This window comes from Ailuropoda melanoleuca, chromosome 8 (assembly GCF_002007445.2).
Source record: "Ailuropoda melanoleuca isolate Jingjing chromosome 8, ASM200744v2, whole genome shotgun sequence".
In the NCBI taxonomy this organism is placed as follows: domain Eukaryota; kingdom Metazoa; phylum Chordata; class Mammalia; order Carnivora; family Ursidae; genus Ailuropoda; species Ailuropoda melanoleuca.
In genome coordinates this window covers 124,031,403-124,047,579 of record NC_048225.1, presented here as the reverse complement: position 1 = coordinate 124,047,579, position 16,177 = coordinate 124,031,403, and the positions used below count along the sequence as shown (strand labels likewise).

The following is a 16,177-nucleotide window of genomic DNA, read 5'->3' as shown; positions in this document are numbered from 1 at the left end:
CGGGGGGGGGGCGTGGACGCCGGGTAGAAGGGCCCGAAGGGGGCGGGCGGAGCGGGGGCTCTGAGCCGCGGGCCTGGGGGGCCCCGTGGCGTCCCGAGCCCTGCGCGGGCAGATAGCGAGGGCGGGGCGCTTATCCGCCTCCCCGTTGAGCGCCAGCCGGAGGGCCCGGAGACCTCTCCCTCCGGTTCCCTCGGCCCCCTCGTGGGTGAGTCCTGGGCCCTCGGCGGGGACCTCACTGGCCCGAACTCGTCCGCCGGCTCTGCCATAGTTTCCCCAGAAGCAGTGAGTGGCCGGGAGTGGAACGTGGAACCTGCGGGGGGCTTCTGCAGAGCAGGGTGCCCCCCGCTCAGGCTGTCCGATCGCCCCTCTGCCCTAGGCTTCCCAATGGGCCGGACCGTGGTCGTGCTGGGCGGTGGCATCAGCGGCTTGGCCGCCAGTTACCACCTGAGCCGGGCCCCCTGTCCCCCCAAGGTGAGTTCCCCGTCGTGCCGGAGGGAGCCTCCTTTAATACTCTCCTCCCATTTCCGGCTAAAGGGAGCGCGCCACCGTCTTTCCCTGCAGACCCTTTACCCTGCGACAATAGGCCGTGCAGCGTGTCTCCCTCCTGTCCCCAGGTGGTCCTGGTGGAGGGCAGCGAGCGTCTGGGAGGCTGGATCCGCTCGGTCCGAGGGCCAGGTGGCGCTATCTTTGAACTTGGACCTCGAGGAATTCGGCCGGCCGGAGCCCTGGGAGCCCGGACGCTGCTCCTGGTGAGAGGATTATGGAATGCCCAGGAGGGCTTGCGGAGGGGTCTTCGCTAGAGGACCGGCTTGGGAGGAAGTATTGGTGGGCCAGTCCTTTCCTTAGTTTCTCCTCTTCCTGAGGATGTATGGAGAGCAGGTTTCTGAGCTTGGCTTGGACTCAGAAGTGTTGCCTGTCCGGGGAGACCACCCAGCTGCCCAGAACAGGTTCCTGTATGTAGGTGGTGCCCTGCATGCGCTGCCCTCTGGCCTCAGGTAACGCTGTCACCTCCTTACAGCGCGGTCTTCTGCCTTGCCCGCATCCTCTCACCCCTTCCATTTCCCCATCTCCCAGTCTGTCAGCCCTCCCGGCAAGAGGAGCCAGATGAACGGAAATGACTATGCCTTCCTCAGTGCAGGGGGCTCTTCCGCCCTTCACCTCCCTTCTCCAAACCTCTGTTTTGGGCTGGGCTGAAGGAGTTGACCGCGCCCAGGGGCAAAGACCCTGATGAGACTGTGCACAGTTTTGCCCAGCGCCGCCTTGGACCTGAGGTAAGACGGCCCAGAGGCCCCCAGATCCCTTTCCTCCTCACCAGCAGCCAGGCCCCCTACTCAAACTTTCCACCGAGGGGCGCTTTGGGAACATCCTCTCCCTCTGTTCACACCCAGTAGTCCCCAAAACTCAGTGTTGAGAGTGAATGCCTCCACTTCCTTCCCGTTCTTTTGTTATAGTGGGACTGCTCCCCACCCCAAAACCTACCCCACCTCCAATCCCTGCCACACAGGGGCAGTGGGAAGAAGTCTGCGCTGCTTCTTCCTTGGCCTCTCAATCCCAGTCTCACCCTTAAGGTGGCGTCTCTAGCCATGGACAGTCTCTGCCGAGGAGTGTTTGCAGGCAACAGCCGGGAGCTCAGCATCAGGTCCTGCTTTCCCAGTCTTTTCCAAGCTGAGCAAACCCATCGTTCCGTTTTACTGGGGCTGCTGCTGGGGGCAGGTGAGTGGGGGGTTGGTTCAAGGGGTGAAGATACTAAGGACCGCCGGAGTCAGGGACTGGAGGCCAAGTGCTGATTTAATGATCCCTCTTTGGCTCCTTCTCTGCAGGGCAGAGCCCACAGCCGGACTCAGCGCTCATTCGCCGGGCCCGAGCTGAGCGTTGGAGCCAGTGGTCACTGCGTGGAGGGCTGGAAACGTTGCCCCAGGCCCTTAACACACACCTGACTAGTAGGGGTGTCAGTGTTCTCCGAGGCCAGCCTGTCTGCGGACTCAGCCTCCAGGCAGAAGGGCGCTGGAAGGTAGGAGAGCCCCCTGGTGTGTAACAGGTGTGTTAGAGTTTCCATCTTTACCTAAATGGCCAGGGTTGGCAGGACTAGTAACTTATTGTTTTCCTGCTCTAGATGCTATTTAAACAGGGGCTACCCTAGGGTCTTAGGCCTTATTTGTAGACGTTCATCCAGGACCTGTTTGATCCAACTCTGGATAGAAGTGGTGCTTGTGAGTGGCTTAGGTAGGGGAAGGGACAGTCCAGCTCCGGTGCGCAGCTCAGAGTGGCCACACAGGCTTCTGTCCAGCCCACTGCCTGGAGTAATGGCGGGAGCGGGGTCTGTGTCGGCCGCAGAGTGGCTCTCTCACCCCGGGGCAGCTCTCAGTCTCTCCTGCCAGTTTGGTGCTTGGGAATCTGAGGCAAGTTCCCATTATCTCTGTGTCTCTCACCGGTTTTCATCCTGTCAGGTGTCTCTAGGGGACAGCAGTCTGGAGGCAGACCACGTGATTAGCGCTGTTCCAGCTTCAGGTAATGGGGTAGCCCCCCTCCCCCTCCCCAGCCAGAGCGAGGCGAAGTGTAGCTTCCTGGGCCAGTAGGACCGTGCCGTGGCCCTGAGCGGTCGTCCCCGTGGGAACCCGATGCCAGGGAGGGTTGTGAGTCTGCCGTGATGGCCTCCCGAAGCAGGCCTCTGGCCGCTGTCCTCCAGTGCTCAGCAGGCTGCTCCCCGCCCAGGCTGCACCCCTGGCTCGCGCCCTGAGCACCATCCCTGCCGTGTCTGTGGCCGTGGTGAACCTCCAGTACCAAGCAGCGCGTCTGCCCGTGCAGGTGGGTGTGGCACACACGCTCGGGAGCCGGGCCACCCGGACCCTTCCCTCCTGACCCGGCCTCTTCCTTCCTCCAGGGATTTGGACATTTGGTGCCATCCTCAGAAGACCCAGGCGTCCTGGGAATTGTGTATGACTCAGTTGCTTTTCCTGAGCAGGACGGGAGCCCCCCTGGCCTCCGAGTGACTGTGAGAAGCACCAGCTTGGCTTAGTGGGGGGTTTCCAGAGGGCTCCTCTGTGCCCAGGGCAGGTAAGGCCAGGTTGGTCAGTGCCACATTCTCTCCCTAGGTGATGCTGGGAGGGTCCTGGTTACAGACGCTGGAAGCCAGGGGCACTGTCTTATCTCAGGAGCTGTTCCAACAGCAGGCACAGCAAGCAGCGGCCGCCCAGTTAGGACTAAAGGGGCCACCAAGTCACTGCTTGGTCCACCTTCACAAGGTGAGTTGAGGAAACGCCGCTCAGCTCCCAGTGAGGGCAGGGACGGTTTATCTGTTGCTGTCTACTCAGGCTTGGCCATCACCAACAGAATTTCCCCGTATCCCCTCTTTTCTCCCCAGAACTGCATCCCCCAGTATACACTGGGCCACTGGCAAAAACTGGGTGAGTTGGGAAAGCGGCTGTGCTGAAGAGGGCAAGGAAACCAGACCCCCAGCTGTAACAGTCCCTTATCTTCTCCTTCTAGAGGCAGCGACCCAGTTCCTGGCTTCTCAGAGGCTGCCCTTGACTCTGGCCGGAGCCTCCTATGAGGGGGTTGCTGTCAATGACTGTATAGAGAGTGGACGCCAGGCAGCAGCCCGGGTCCTGGGCTCAGAGCCTAACAGCTGATCCCCAATTTCCACCTCCTCCTGGCCCTGCTGATGGCACCTCTTTACCCACGAAAATAAAAGTTGCTGGAGCTTGGCTGGGTCTGGTTGTTCGGTCACCTCCAGGCATACGATGGCGGGGTGGGGGTGTGGGTGGAGGAGCAGGTCGCGAAGGTAGGCACGAGGCGCCCGGGATGCAGCAAGCAGGAGCAGAGGCAAGACAAAGTCCTTTATTAGAAAATATATCAAAATCCCAGCCCCCTGAACCAGGTCCAGAAGAGGAAGCTACTCCAGCACTGGCAGAAAGTACCCAGGGAGGGGGTTCCTTCACCGAACGTACTTCCTTGGAACCATAAATAGAATAAATATTCACAGAGGTCCCAGGACAAGCCACATCACTCTTCTCTCCATGGAAGAGGAAGGGACTTGGGGTCCAGCCCTGCTCTTACCCCAGGGGCCAGGGACTCTCAGGAGTCATCACATAAAATCATGACATCAAGAATTCACAGTCATAAGCCCTGGCAGGTGACCCTAGAAAGAGGGGCCCCCAGGTCTGAAGGAGCCCAGCTCCAGTCCAGCAGTGAGGAGAGGCCCTTGCCTCCAGCGCAGGCCTGGAGTTCAGTCCCCCCACATCCCTCTAGGAGCAGTGAGGAGCTGAGGGTGGGGAGCGTACAGCCCCTCTGATTCAGTTTCATGATTGAGGTGGGAAGGAAGGAGGAGTCAGTGCGAACCATGGGGGGCCGTGTGGTTGGCAGTAGGCAGAGGGCCAGGCCTGGCTGGGGGCCGGCGCTGCAGCATCTCTTGACGGAAGGCCTGGGAGGAACCAGGAGGGTAACGGGGACCAGAGGGAGTCCGGGGACCCCGAGGGTCAGTTCCAATGTCTGCTGTGATGTTGGTATAGAGAGGGCCCAGCTCTCGAGCCAGCAACCGGTACGTCAGTGAGTTCATGCCATCTTGCGTCCAGGAATTCTGGGTACGGACCAGGAGGTCAAATCTGAAGGTCAGAGGTTAGAGAACTAAGGCCCAGAAAGAAACAGCCAGGAACCTAGAGAGCGTTAGGAGTTTCCCGGCTGGGATGCAGAACCCTGAGGAGCCCGCAGCGATGCCCAGGCAGTCCCCCTACCTGTGGGGGTTTTCCTCGTTGCCCTTATCTCCTCGATGCTTCACCATCTTGTAGTGCCCCACCGACGTGGGGGGGCGCGAGATCTTCATCCCAGCCAGCCGCACCCTGCGGGGAAAGTGAGGGCACCTTGGAGGACCCCGAGTGGAAGAAAGCCGCTGACGGGTGAACAGGAAGAGCTACGGCCAGCAAGGAAGCGACAACATGTTTCTGTACACAGCTAATACTAGTAGTTAGGCAAAAAACATGCCACGTACTGAAGACAGAAAGTCAAACAGAGAGAAAGAAATGGCAGGAGAGAGTGTAAAGGCCAGACGCAGCCAAGTCCGGGCGCCCTGGGGCCTCTTGACAACTGGCAGGTAGGTCTGTACCTCTTGTCTTTGTTTTCTAAGTGGCTCCCAGGAACTGCTCTGGCATTTGTTCAAAAGGACAGGACAAGCCTGGGAACTGCAGACCCAAGCTCAGCAATTCCTCCCTAGAACAGTGGCTGAGCTGCCTCGACTCCCTCACCCTGCACCCCCGCCCCCTGCCTCTGTGTTAGGAAAAGTATGGAACCAAGTCATCAGGACCCCACCACTGACACCCAGAAGCAAGAACCAGAGATGGCCTGGGAAAGTGCTGAAAGAACACATACATTTAGACATTGCTGGGTCCTGTACACACATACAGAGGACAAGAATTCAGAGAGGTCGTCCCGGAGGACACGAGGGGGAAGGGAGGCAACAGGTCCAGCACAGCAAGCCCAAATTTTCACACACCAGATAGGAAATTAGGTCAGCTGAGGCTGAAGGTCAAAATGTTTCACATGCTAAAAATGAGCTGGCATCATGCCAATGGCACAGACTTAAAACCAGAAAGTGATTCTGGGCGATACGGAGCAGAGCCCCTCCTCCCCAGCCCCATAGGACGTGGTCTGGATGCAACGTTAGCAGAAGGCAGGACTGAAGTGTCTCTAGGCCCCTTTCCAGCTCTGGAATCCCATGATACTACAGCCTATTGACCTTCTCCTCTCTCCCAGAAACAGAACTCACCAGGTCTAGGAGACTGAAGGGTGACAGAATGGGGAACAGCACGAAAAGCCTGACCTGGGCAGACGGGAAAAGCTAAGGGAGAGGCATGGGCATAGTGCAGGACCAGGGAACTAGGACTGGTGGTAAAGGGCTAGAGCCAGGGGTGGTCTCAGAGAACGGGGATCCAGGCCGAGGTGGGGGTGGGGAATGGTGGCAGGAAGTCTGACCTGGTAGCAATGTCGTCATCCTCACCACCCCAGCCCCAGTATTCATTGGGGAAGCCATTCATCTTCAGGTACTGGTCAGGAGTGAGCGCCGAGACTCCTCCAAAGTACTGGGGGTACGGGAGGCTAGGGAGAGAAAGATCCTTGGGTTCCACGAGTCTTTTGGGGAGACATCCCTACCTCACAATCCCCTTGGCTCTCCTTCCAATGGATGGTGGGTACCCCACTTCCTAGCACCCTCTCATGCCCTCTACCTGTATCCGAACTTGTTCATGGCAACAGCAACATGCCGGGGTCCCCGGGGGTCACACACATACAAATTGTGGTCGTTCTCAGGCAGGAGGTCCACGTCGTGCAAGAATAGGCAGTCCCACTCCTCATCACGCAGGGCCTCCCGCACCCCAACATTTAGCAGCTTGGCCCTGTTAAATGTTCCATTTCCAGCCTGGAAGGTAATGGAGAAGAACCAGACCACATCTGTAGGTAGCAGCATGGAGAAAAGGGGGCAGAAGTACCAAAGTGAAAGGAGGGGAATCGAAGGGGGAAGCGGGGCAAGGAGAACGCAGAGGAAGCCAAACTCTCATTTTTCATCCAACAAATCGCTCTCAAGCGTCACTGGGAGCCTGATTACTGACACGCTGCTGTTCACTGAATCTGACAACCAACAGCCACGGAAAACAGGTGTCTATCAGCGTTCACTCTCTGCCTCATGTTAGGGGGTTAAGAATCTTGTCCAAGGCCACCTATGGGACAAACTGTAGGACTGATTTTAGTCGAAGTCTGTCCACTTCCAAATCTGTACCATTCAAATTCAACCAGGGGAAAGTCATGGAGAGTACAGGACAGTGGGAATACCCTGAACAGAGTAAGGAGGGTTAGGGGCTAACGAGCCGGCAGAGCGGGCCCAGGTGCTTCCCCACATTCAACAGTCTGACCCTCTTAAAACTGTTCCGGGGGGGGGCCTGGGTGGCACAGTGGTTGAGCGTCTGCCTTCGGCTCAGGGCGTGATCCCGGCGTTATGGGATCGAGCCCCACATCAGGCTCCTCCGCTGGGAGCCTGCTTCTTCCTCTCCCACTCCCCCTGCGTGTTCCCTCTCTCGCTGGCTGTCTCTATCTCTGTCGAATAAATAAATAAAATCTTTAAAAAAAAAAAGAAATTGTTCCAGGGACCCACTGTCGGAGAGCGGAGGGCCACTGTCGTGAGGCTTCCTTAGCAGAAAGTCAAGGGCGGTAGGGCCGGGGGTACCTGGTGGATGACGTAGATGCCGTAAGCCAGCTGCTGGCGCTGCAGGAAGGGGTGCAGGTGGTAGAGCAGCAGGCGCAGGTGGTGCTCCCGGGCCCGGTGGGGCACAATGATGGCTGTTCGGGAGCGGGCCTCACACCCCGCGGGCCGGTACCGGCCCCCCGGTTCCACCCGGGGATTCCTCTCCACAATCTCTGCCAGTGACGGCACTGGGCTAAAGGACACGGACACGGGACCCACTGTTGGGAAGGAATGGCAAGCTCAGGAATTAGAGCGGCAATGAAAAAAAAAGGACCTCCAGGGCCCGGGAAGGACCGCTGGCCCCGGCAGTCTGATTCTGGGGCTCTGCTCCCCCAAGGGCTTACTCAGAAATCTCACGCACCTTGAGTCTCCCATCACTGGGACAGTTTTGTAAAGTCTGCAAAGTGCAGGCTCTTTTCTTAGCCTACCTTATTTTGGGGTTCCCTAACTCCTGCCTCACTAGGTTAGAAGACGGAGAACACCGAAGGACTCCCAACTAACTAACTAAACCGGGGCTCATCTCCAAAGGAAGCAATCTCCGGGCCGAGGCAAGAAGAGCACATGAATGGCCGGGCAATGAAAAGTTGTGGCTCAACCCAGGAGTCCGATCTAAATTCCAAATCCAGAGTCCGCTTATCTCAACCTCAGCCCACATTTGGTAACATTAACCCCAGGTTCTAAGTCCCACACCTGCCCCCCCCAGCCCTGTCCCCACACCCTGGCGGCCTTCCCTTTACTTCCTCCTTTCTGCACTCACCTAAAAGAGGAGATCGTTCTGGACAGTAGGGCAGACCTTGAGGAGCTGGAGGGGCCCCTGGGGCAACAGGGGCCCCAGGTAGGTGACTGAGGTTACTGTAGACATCATGGGGATGAGAATAGTCAAATGTCGGCCCCTGCTCTCGGCCAAATAGGGCACTGAGGCTTCGGAAGCCCCCCAGTGACAGGTACATCATGACAGCCAGCTGGGAGCCCACAAGCAGGGCCAGTGTGCAGGGCCGCTCCAGCAGCCTCCGCAACATCCTGGGCTCAGGTCTGAGGAGGAAGAGAGGAGAGTTCTGGGGGCAGGCAGGCGAAGAGCAAGCCAGCAGAGAGATCATCAGTTAAGAACCAAGGTGGTGCCAAGAGTGAAGAGGAAAACAGGCAAAGAGCAAAGTCACAGAAGGGAGCACACAGGTGTACAGTCATGCACGGAAAAGAAACAACGTAACCACCAGCAGCCCTACCACCTGCCATTTCCAGCCTAAGTTTCACTCTCCTCCACCTCCTCCCCAAACCACTCAGGCCAACTATTCTCAGTCCCCGCCCTCAAGGATGCTTACATCATTCAGGTCCTTCTCAAAGGAGTCTCTGGAGAGCCTCCCTCCCAATTTTAGAGGGGGGTGGACTCACCTAGGTTCAAGCTGTCTTCTTCGGGATCATGGGGACTTCAGGGGGTCCCGGGGGGGCAGAGATGTGAGGCATTATCTGAAATTGGAAATGTCACAGAGGACAGAGAAAGGCTCCATCCAGCACTCCCAACAGCGATCCTGGGACCAGCTGGAACAGAAGTGGTCAAGGATAACCACCCACCCAGATGGGCAGAGATCAAGATCAGGGTGAAACTGGTTTCCCAGCAGGGGAAGTAAGGGAAAGTGGCTGGAAAGAAAAGGGGAGGACCCAGAGATGCTAGGTCCCCCGCCTCTCCCCCAGCCACCCTGGAGTGTCAGTTTACGTGTACTTAACCATACCCCACCCCGACAGGACCAACCTGTTTGGGGAGTGGGGACGGGGCTGCTAATGGAGACATTATTTTCGCCAAGGGGTGAGGTAGTCATGACAGGATTGTGGAGTGGCCTCGGGAGAACCCAGGGCGGAGTAGGAAACAGGTTCCGTTCCGTTCTTCACGTGCCTGGGAGCTAGCTCCGCAGGTGCAGGCAGTGTGACCACCTGGGAGCTGCAAGCAAACAGCCCCGGAGCGCGGCGGGGAGCAGGATGGGGGTGGCGTCCTCTACCTTTTCTACCCTATCCCAGTCCTAGCGGGGGTAGGGAGGAGCGTTACCGCTAAAAGTGAGACAGGGAGTGGGAGGGCTGGGCAGAGCCCGTCGGGGGTACCTGGGCTGGCTCACCTAAGAGGCGTGGTCAGCGCTCTGCTGAGGGTCACAGCCCAGTTCTTTCGGAGCACCCCAACCTTCCACCCCAACCTCCTCTTGCATTTGCAATGTGAGCCCACCGGCCTCTGTCCATATTTACACCTGGGACCCTCTCCCTGCTCAAGCTGGTCTCCAGCCTTTACCCGAAACTTCTCGTCCTCCCAGTCGCCCGAATCTTTCTCCCGGGCCTCTCACTCCATCATCTCCAGCCCACATACCTGCTCTTCGGCTTCCCGTCGTCACCGCCACCCCGACAGCCTGGCAGGCATCGTCACCGCCATCTTGGAAGCGGGCGCCGCTGGGCGGGGCCTCGCGTCACGGGGCGGGGCCTCGCGTCACGGGGCGGGAACTGGGTGGAGCCGCCTGGGCGGCCGGGGTGCGGGGGTGGGGACCGAGGCCCGAGCTCCGCCCCAAGGGGCTGCACGGCTTGGGGAGCCGGCGGGGGGCTCTCCCCTCTGGTTCCACGCCTGACGGGGGGGGGGCGTTTCCCACCCCGCAGACTGGGAGGACAGCAGCTCAAATCAGGACTCTTGCAGGGCCGAGCCTGGCCCAGAGGCCAGCGCGACAGTTTCTGGCGCGTCCCAGGATCTGTCACCGCGGGCCAGCCCCTTCCCGGAGTGTCCGCGGTGCCCCCTCAACTTACTGCCACTTAGTATCAGAATTGTTTCTTTTTTTTTTTTTTTTTTTTTTTTTTTTTTTAGATTTTATTTATTTATTCGACAGAGATAGAGACAGCCAGCGAGAGAGGGAACACAAGTAGGGGGAGTGGGAGAGGAAGAAGCAGGCTCATAGCAGAGGAGCCTGATGTGGGGCTCGATCCCAGAACGCTGGGATCACGCCCTGAGCCGAAGGCAGACGCTTAACCGCTGTGCCACCCAGGCGCCCCCAGAATTGTTTCTTGCTCAGGGCACATCGTTGCGACAGCTCTGGCGCATTTTTGTATCTCCATGGTGTCCCGCAGGCCTTGAATAGAAACGGTTAGTTAATGAAACAAGGAAACATTTGAGTGAGGAGGGAAGGGCCGCGTCTGCTTTAGGGTAAAACCGTGTTTTCCCAGATATTAGAGAAAAATGGACGCTCCATCAGTACGCAGTATGTGGGTCTTGCGGCTTCCACTACCATCTTAGCGTGTTGTTCCTTAGAACAGATGTTCACCGCCGGGAATCTCAGAATCACTCAGCGTGACTCCAAAGGGAGGGATAGAAACACTAGAGTGAGGTCAGTACGACTGCCCAGAAACTGCAACTCTTTCACACGCAGAGACTCGGGAAAGACTTCCCAGAAGTGGTGGTTAATGGGGAGCCCGAAGACTCATCTATAGCACATCCTTATGAGATTATGGGATTGTTTGCGAGGAAGCTGTTTTACCACTCCGCGTAGGTAACGGGGCCACATGCAAATTCTGTGCGGAGGGAGGTTCAGTGAACCCCCTATTCCCTACATAGTACCAAAAAAACCAGTTTTGCCTCCATGTTCATATTCATTTCTGTTTTCCTGATCCGTAAATGTGCGTTCTTTACATTTCTTTTAAACTAGGTATCACACTGTATTGAATGGACAGAGGTTCCTACGATTTGCTCTGCATAACCCACCACCAAGCCCACACGTTGGCAGAAGGCAGGCTAAAAAATGTTGTTTGCGCGACACAAGTCACCCAAGGAGCCTGGTTTATTGACATTAGCTGGCCTCCAGGTCAGAACTGGCCCTTCTGGTCTGGACGCCAAGAGCTATAAAATCTGCCTACATCCCCTCCATCTCCAGGCTAGGCTGCCCCCCTCCCCCAGGGGAATCTGGAGGGGAGGCAAACACACCTAGCCCAGGCTCCTTGAATATGTAAAGACATGATAACAGAGGAATGCAGCTCGCTCCAAACTGAAGGTAGGCAAACAAATGTTGAACTTCAGACCCCAGCCTTTGTCCTACCAAGACGGCCCTTAGGGGGATGGTCAGTTGGAAGTCTCAGCTGCGGGAGCTCTCCATCCGCACTCCAGCCTGGCTGTCTCCACGGGGCTCCCCCCACTGATGAGGGTGTAGGTACCCCGATTCAATGTAAGTCTGTCTTATTCTTTTTTTTTTTTTTTAAGATTTTATTTATTTATTTGACAGAGATAGAGACAGCCAGCGAGAGAGGGAACGCAAGCTGGGGGAGTGGGAAAGGAAGAAGCAGGCTCATAGCCGAGGAGCCTATTGTGGGGCTCGATCCCACAATGCCGGGATCACGCCCTGAGCCGAAGGCAGTCGCTTAACCGATGTGCCACCCAGGGGCCCCTGTCTTATTCTTCTTTACTGCTTACAATTGCCCAAATCTATGCACAGATTTGTCTTTTCTTCGGTTTCTATTAGATTGTTATAATACCAATAAAGTGTTTTTTTCCCCTTCGAAACTGAAAGTACAGCTGCTGTGAATCTTTTCTTTAGAACACACATCTGTAACACATATTCATTTTTATTTGGGTGTTGACAAAAACTCTGTCCTTGGCCAGACTTTAGACACGCTCCGCTGAGCCTTCTTTTCGAATAAGCCTCATCCTTGGACCACTAGCCACTTTCAGCAAGAATCCTGCTAAGTCAGGTTCACCAGAATCTCCTCATCCCTGATGTAATTTTCCATCCACTGACCCTCTCATTTCTCTCATTGGCTATAAATATCCCCTCGTCCTGATTGTATTCAGAATCAAGTCCCACCTCTCTCCGGTTGGGGTAATCTTCACACGGGTCGCAATAGTCCTAAAAAAAAAAAATCTTCCTTATCTCTTGAACAAGTGTCAGAATAATTGTCTCTTCAGCAGTGGGAGAGTTGTAATTTCACCTTTTTCTGAATATTGTATTTAATATTTTTAAAGATTTTATTTATTTCTTTGAGACAAAGACAGCATGAGCAGGGGGTATGGGCAGAGGGAGAGGGAGAAGCAGACTCCTTGCTGAGCAAGAAGCCCAACATGGGGCTCAATCCCAGGACTCCGGGATCATGACCTGAGCAGAAGGCAGACACATGACTGAGCCACCCAGGCGCCCCAGAACATTGTATTTTAATAGATGTTTAGTGTTCTGGACACAGGAAGCCATAGGTGCAAAAGTCTGAAAATGAGGAGAAAGGAGGGAGTTTGGGAAATTCAAAATGGATCCATAAGCCTAGCCAATCGGGTGAAGGGCATGGTGAGCTAGGAGACGGGAGAGGTGAACAGGTGCCAGGTAGTAAAAGACTCCATAAACTACATAAAAAGAGTGGGCTTTATTCCGGGGGAAAAGGAAGGCAGGAAAGTGCTCGAAACAGAGAGTGCTACTGTCAGAACTCTAGGAAGTTCACTCTGGTGGAAACACGCAGCATTCCCTGGAGTGGTCAAGACTGGATGCGGTGACACCATTTCAGATGTCACTGCAGAAATCCAGGAGTGAGATGAGGTTCATGCAAAACAAGGCAATATCAGTGAGGGGGAACCTGGGTGGCACAGTTGGTTAAGCGTCTGCCTTTGGCTTAGGTCATGATCCCGGGGGGTCCTGGGATCGAGCCCCGCATTGGGCACCCTGCTCAGCAGGGAGTCTGCTTCTCCCTCTCCCTCTGCTTGAGCTATCTCTGTCTGTCAAATAAATGAATAAAATCTTTAAAAAAATAAGGCAATATCAGTGGGACTAGAGGGAAGAGATTGTCTCTGAGGACTTTACAAGGCCAACAGGGCTCGGTGATTGAATGGATGTGCCTACTCCTGTCAGAGGAGTCCCTGATTCCTAATGCGGGCCACTGGGTGGATAGCGGCTCCTTTCGGTAAGAAACAAAACTTAGAAAAGACACATTTGGGTGAAACAGTAGAGATGACAAGTTAAACTTTGGACTTAATGAGTTCAAGATGCCTGTGGAGGCTCAAAATGAGACAAAACTGGGTTTTGGTATAATCAGCTCTGAACCCCACTGGCTATGTGATGTTGAATAACTTTCTGGGTTTCATCTGTAAAATGGACCCCCTCTTAAGGGAGTTTGTCCCATAGAACTATGGGACAGTGTCAGCAGAAGTTAGATAGTCAGTATATCTGAATTTCGAGCACAAAGTAGGAACCAAGTAAAAGCCGTTATTTTAAGGAGTTCACTGGCTAGTAGAAAAGACCAACATAAGAAAATGGAGGGGCGCCTGGGTGGCTCAGTCGGTTGAGAGTCTGACTCTGAATTTTGGCTCAGATCATGATCTCAGGGTGGTGGGATCCAGCCCTGCGAGCCCCACGCGTCCGGCTCTGCGCTCAGTGGGGAGACTGCCTGAGATTCTCTTCCTCTCCCTCTACCCCCTCTCCACTCTCTCTCTAAAATAAATAAATACATCTTAAAAAAAAAAAAAGAAAATGGAAATGTGGTTCCCCCAGAGGACTTCTGTTCCTCCATGGTGTTCAGTTCTTATAAAACTGACCTTCATCTTCTTTTTTTTCCCTCCAGACTTTATTTATTTATTTGTTTGTTTGTTTGTTTATTGAAAGGGTTTTTTTTTGGGGGGGGTGCAGAGGGAGAGAGAGAATCTCAAGCAGTAACATGGAGCCTGACTCCACAACCCTGAGATCATGGTCTGAGCCAAAATCAAGAGTCAGATGTTTAACTGACTGAGCCACCCAGGTGCCCCCGACCTTCTTCTATCCCAGCTCTCCATCTGCATGTGCTACAATTCCCCTGCATTCATTTGTAAGCTTCCTGTTTTCAAGAACTCACACCTCCACTCCATTTCACCATGGCTACTTTCTGGACTTAGTCATCGCCTAGAACTGCTGCATCTCCGAAAACTTAAATTTTAATATGCTGTTTTTTACCCCAATATCCTGTCTTTCTATGTTCTGAAAAAATCGTGGGGCTCCTGATGGCCCAGTCACGACACACAATGCAATAGAAGAAACCCAGTCTAGTACTCAAAACTGATTTAGAATAATTTAAATCTCTATTTAGTTTCTCAAGGAAACATTGGAGGCGGGGGTGGAGGGAGGAGGAGAGCATGAAGCAGGAGCACATTTAATGCACAGCCCGATGTCTCTGAAATCCTCTCTCCCATTCAACACTGTCCATTGAGATGGTAGCTTCTCCCCCAAACTCTCCCTTCCAATCCTACTGGCTCCTTACACTATTATCCTCAGCTTCAAGTCTGTTCACTTCACATCTCTTTGGTTTTGCGTAACAGAGGAGAACCCTGGAGCTGACTTAGCAAGCAGAAATTCTTTCTTGCTTCATCACCATCCTACTGTCCTTGGGGCCCTGCAGTCTTACAGCCTACTTCTAGAAGGGGAGGCAGACACCTCCTCCAAGAATTCTTCTGTGACCCCGTATTCTGTGCTTGGGGCCCTTCATCTATCATGGCATCTGTCACATTGGTCTGGCATTTTGGTCTCAGCCACCAGACTGTGAACTCTGAGGACAGGGACCACGTCTTCCCTTTTATCATCCCCTGAACGTGACTGAGACCTTTTAGCACAAACTGGACAAAATTGCCCATTTTAGATCCGACCTAGACAGTTGCTGGGTAGAATTATTTTCTCATGCCAATGCAGGAGTGGGAAGGGGGGCTGGCAAGGGAAGAGATTTAAGGGGATGGGAATCAGCATGTACTGACTTACTAGAAGCCAGACACAGGGCCAAGCATTTATTCTATTATATGCTTTTTTTTTTAAGATTTTATTTATTCATTTGACAGAGATAGAGACAGCCAGCGAGAGAGGGAACACAAAGCAGGGGGAGTGGGAGAGGAAGAAGCAGGCTTCCAGCGGAGGAGCCCGATGTGGGGCTCGATCCCAGAACGCTGGGATCACGCCCTGAGCCGAAGGCAGACACTTAATGACTGAGCCACCCAGGTGCCCCCTATGCTATTATATTCTTAAGCTCTGACAACCTGTCCACAAGGCAGGCAGTAGTAATACCCATTTTACAGATAAAGAAACCAAGGCTCACAGAGATCAAGTTATTTAAGATCACATCATGACAGGTAAGTAGCAAAGCTTGGATTGAGTCTGACTCCAAAAATCTGTGTCCTTTCCTGCTGCTGTGAGGCATGATTTGATTCCAGTGTATAACCCAATGGCTTTATTTATTGGACAAGCAAAGATGATAAAGTCAGTTCTCCTTGGGAAACTGGGTCAATTAATATATTTTTCTCTGATCCATTTTCAGACCCAAATTCTCATATTTTCAGCTTCTTAATGCTTATTACCTTATCAAGAGAGTGTGCTGGTGGACCTTCGTGGAGTTGGACAGGCGTATGATTAAGTGTGTCACTGTTTGTGTACTTGTGTATTACTGGTTTGCAAGGCCTGTTGTTGGTTTCCCAAAGACCGTGAGGGATGCCTTAAATGTACTTCCTCCCCACCCTTTCCTTCCTAAGGCTACTTAACACTCTGGGCCTGTCCCTATATAAGGTTCTTTCTGGGGAAATTGTTCTGCATTGTTGCTCCCAGCCTCCCAGGCCCCCCCATCCTGTTCCCCTCAGCCTTTCTCTGAGCATTTTTAGAACTGGTGGTTTCCCTCAGCTGTCAGCTGGTCAAGTCTTGTTGCCAATGATGTTGGCTTCCCTTCTAGCAACAGTCAATGGGGGAAAGTATTCACTTGGTTCAGAAGCATTCTCTTAGCCAATAAAACATTAATACATTGAATTCCACTTTCTTCCCCCACAAGCCCTGACCAGTGAGGTGCTGGTATTTGTCACTTATTGTCAATCTCACCGGTGTTTCAGAAGACACGATACTGTCACACTACATGGGGATTAAAGAAGTGGGGCTGGGGATGCAGTGGAAGTGCACGTGAGTAGCTCTTCCCGAAACTGGATTTTCCCACCCCCACCACAAAAATAGAGGTCGGACAAATGCC

The 16,177-nt window shown here is 54.2% G+C and overlaps 2 protein-coding genes across 12 annotated transcripts; one reads left to right on the top strand and one right to left on the bottom strand.

Moving 5' to 3' along the window:
• Positions 1-15: 15 nt before the first annotated feature.
• Positions 16-3,704, top strand: PPOX (protoporphyrinogen oxidase). 9 transcript variants are annotated; one of them, XM_034667270.1, is made up of 13 exons: positions 16-205; positions 377-471; positions 615-749; positions 847-995; positions 1,139-1,271; positions 1,569-1,713; positions 1,821-2,011; positions 2,448-2,508; positions 2,687-2,805; positions 2,882-2,992; positions 3,093-3,242; positions 3,362-3,404; positions 3,487-3,704. In XM_034667270.1, exons 2-13 carry the CDS (start codon positions 385-387, stop codon positions 3,627-3,629), a joined length of 1,467 nt encoding a protein of 488 aa, XP_034523161.1. In that variant the 5' UTR covers positions 16-205; positions 377-384; the 3' UTR covers positions 3,630-3,704. The 9 variants fall into 9 exon arrangements, with proteins under 9 accessions (XP_034523161.1, XP_011234961.1, XP_011234959.1 ...); XM_011236659.3 differs by having other exon boundaries at positions 562-749; positions 864-995; XM_011236657.3 differs by having other exon boundaries at positions 16-282; positions 562-749; positions 864-995.
• Positions 3,705-3,816: 112 nt separating this feature from the next.
• B4GALT3 (beta-1,4-galactosyltransferase 3) lies at positions 3,817-9,691 on the bottom strand. 3 transcript variants are annotated; one of them, XM_034667271.1, is made up of 9 exons: positions 9,573-9,665; positions 8,973-9,158; positions 8,615-8,689; positions 7,983-8,257; positions 7,208-7,443; positions 6,216-6,406; positions 5,965-6,087; positions 4,731-4,835; positions 3,817-4,601 (listed from the first exon to the last, which is right to left on the bottom strand). In XM_034667271.1, exons 4-9 carry the CDS (start codon positions 8,242-8,244, stop codon positions 4,328-4,330), a joined length of 1,191 nt encoding a protein of 396 aa, XP_034523162.1. In that variant the 5' UTR covers positions 8,245-8,257; positions 8,615-8,689; positions 8,973-9,158; positions 9,573-9,665; the 3' UTR covers positions 3,817-4,327. The 3 variants fall into 3 exon arrangements, with proteins under 3 accessions (XP_034523162.1, XP_011234957.1, XP_019665007.1); XM_011236655.3 differs by lacking the exon at positions 8,973-9,158 and having other exon boundaries at positions 9,573-9,691; XM_019809448.2 differs by lacking the exon at positions 8,973-9,158 and having other exon boundaries at positions 8,615-8,761; positions 9,573-9,668.
• Positions 9,692-16,177: the final 6,486 nt, after the last annotated feature.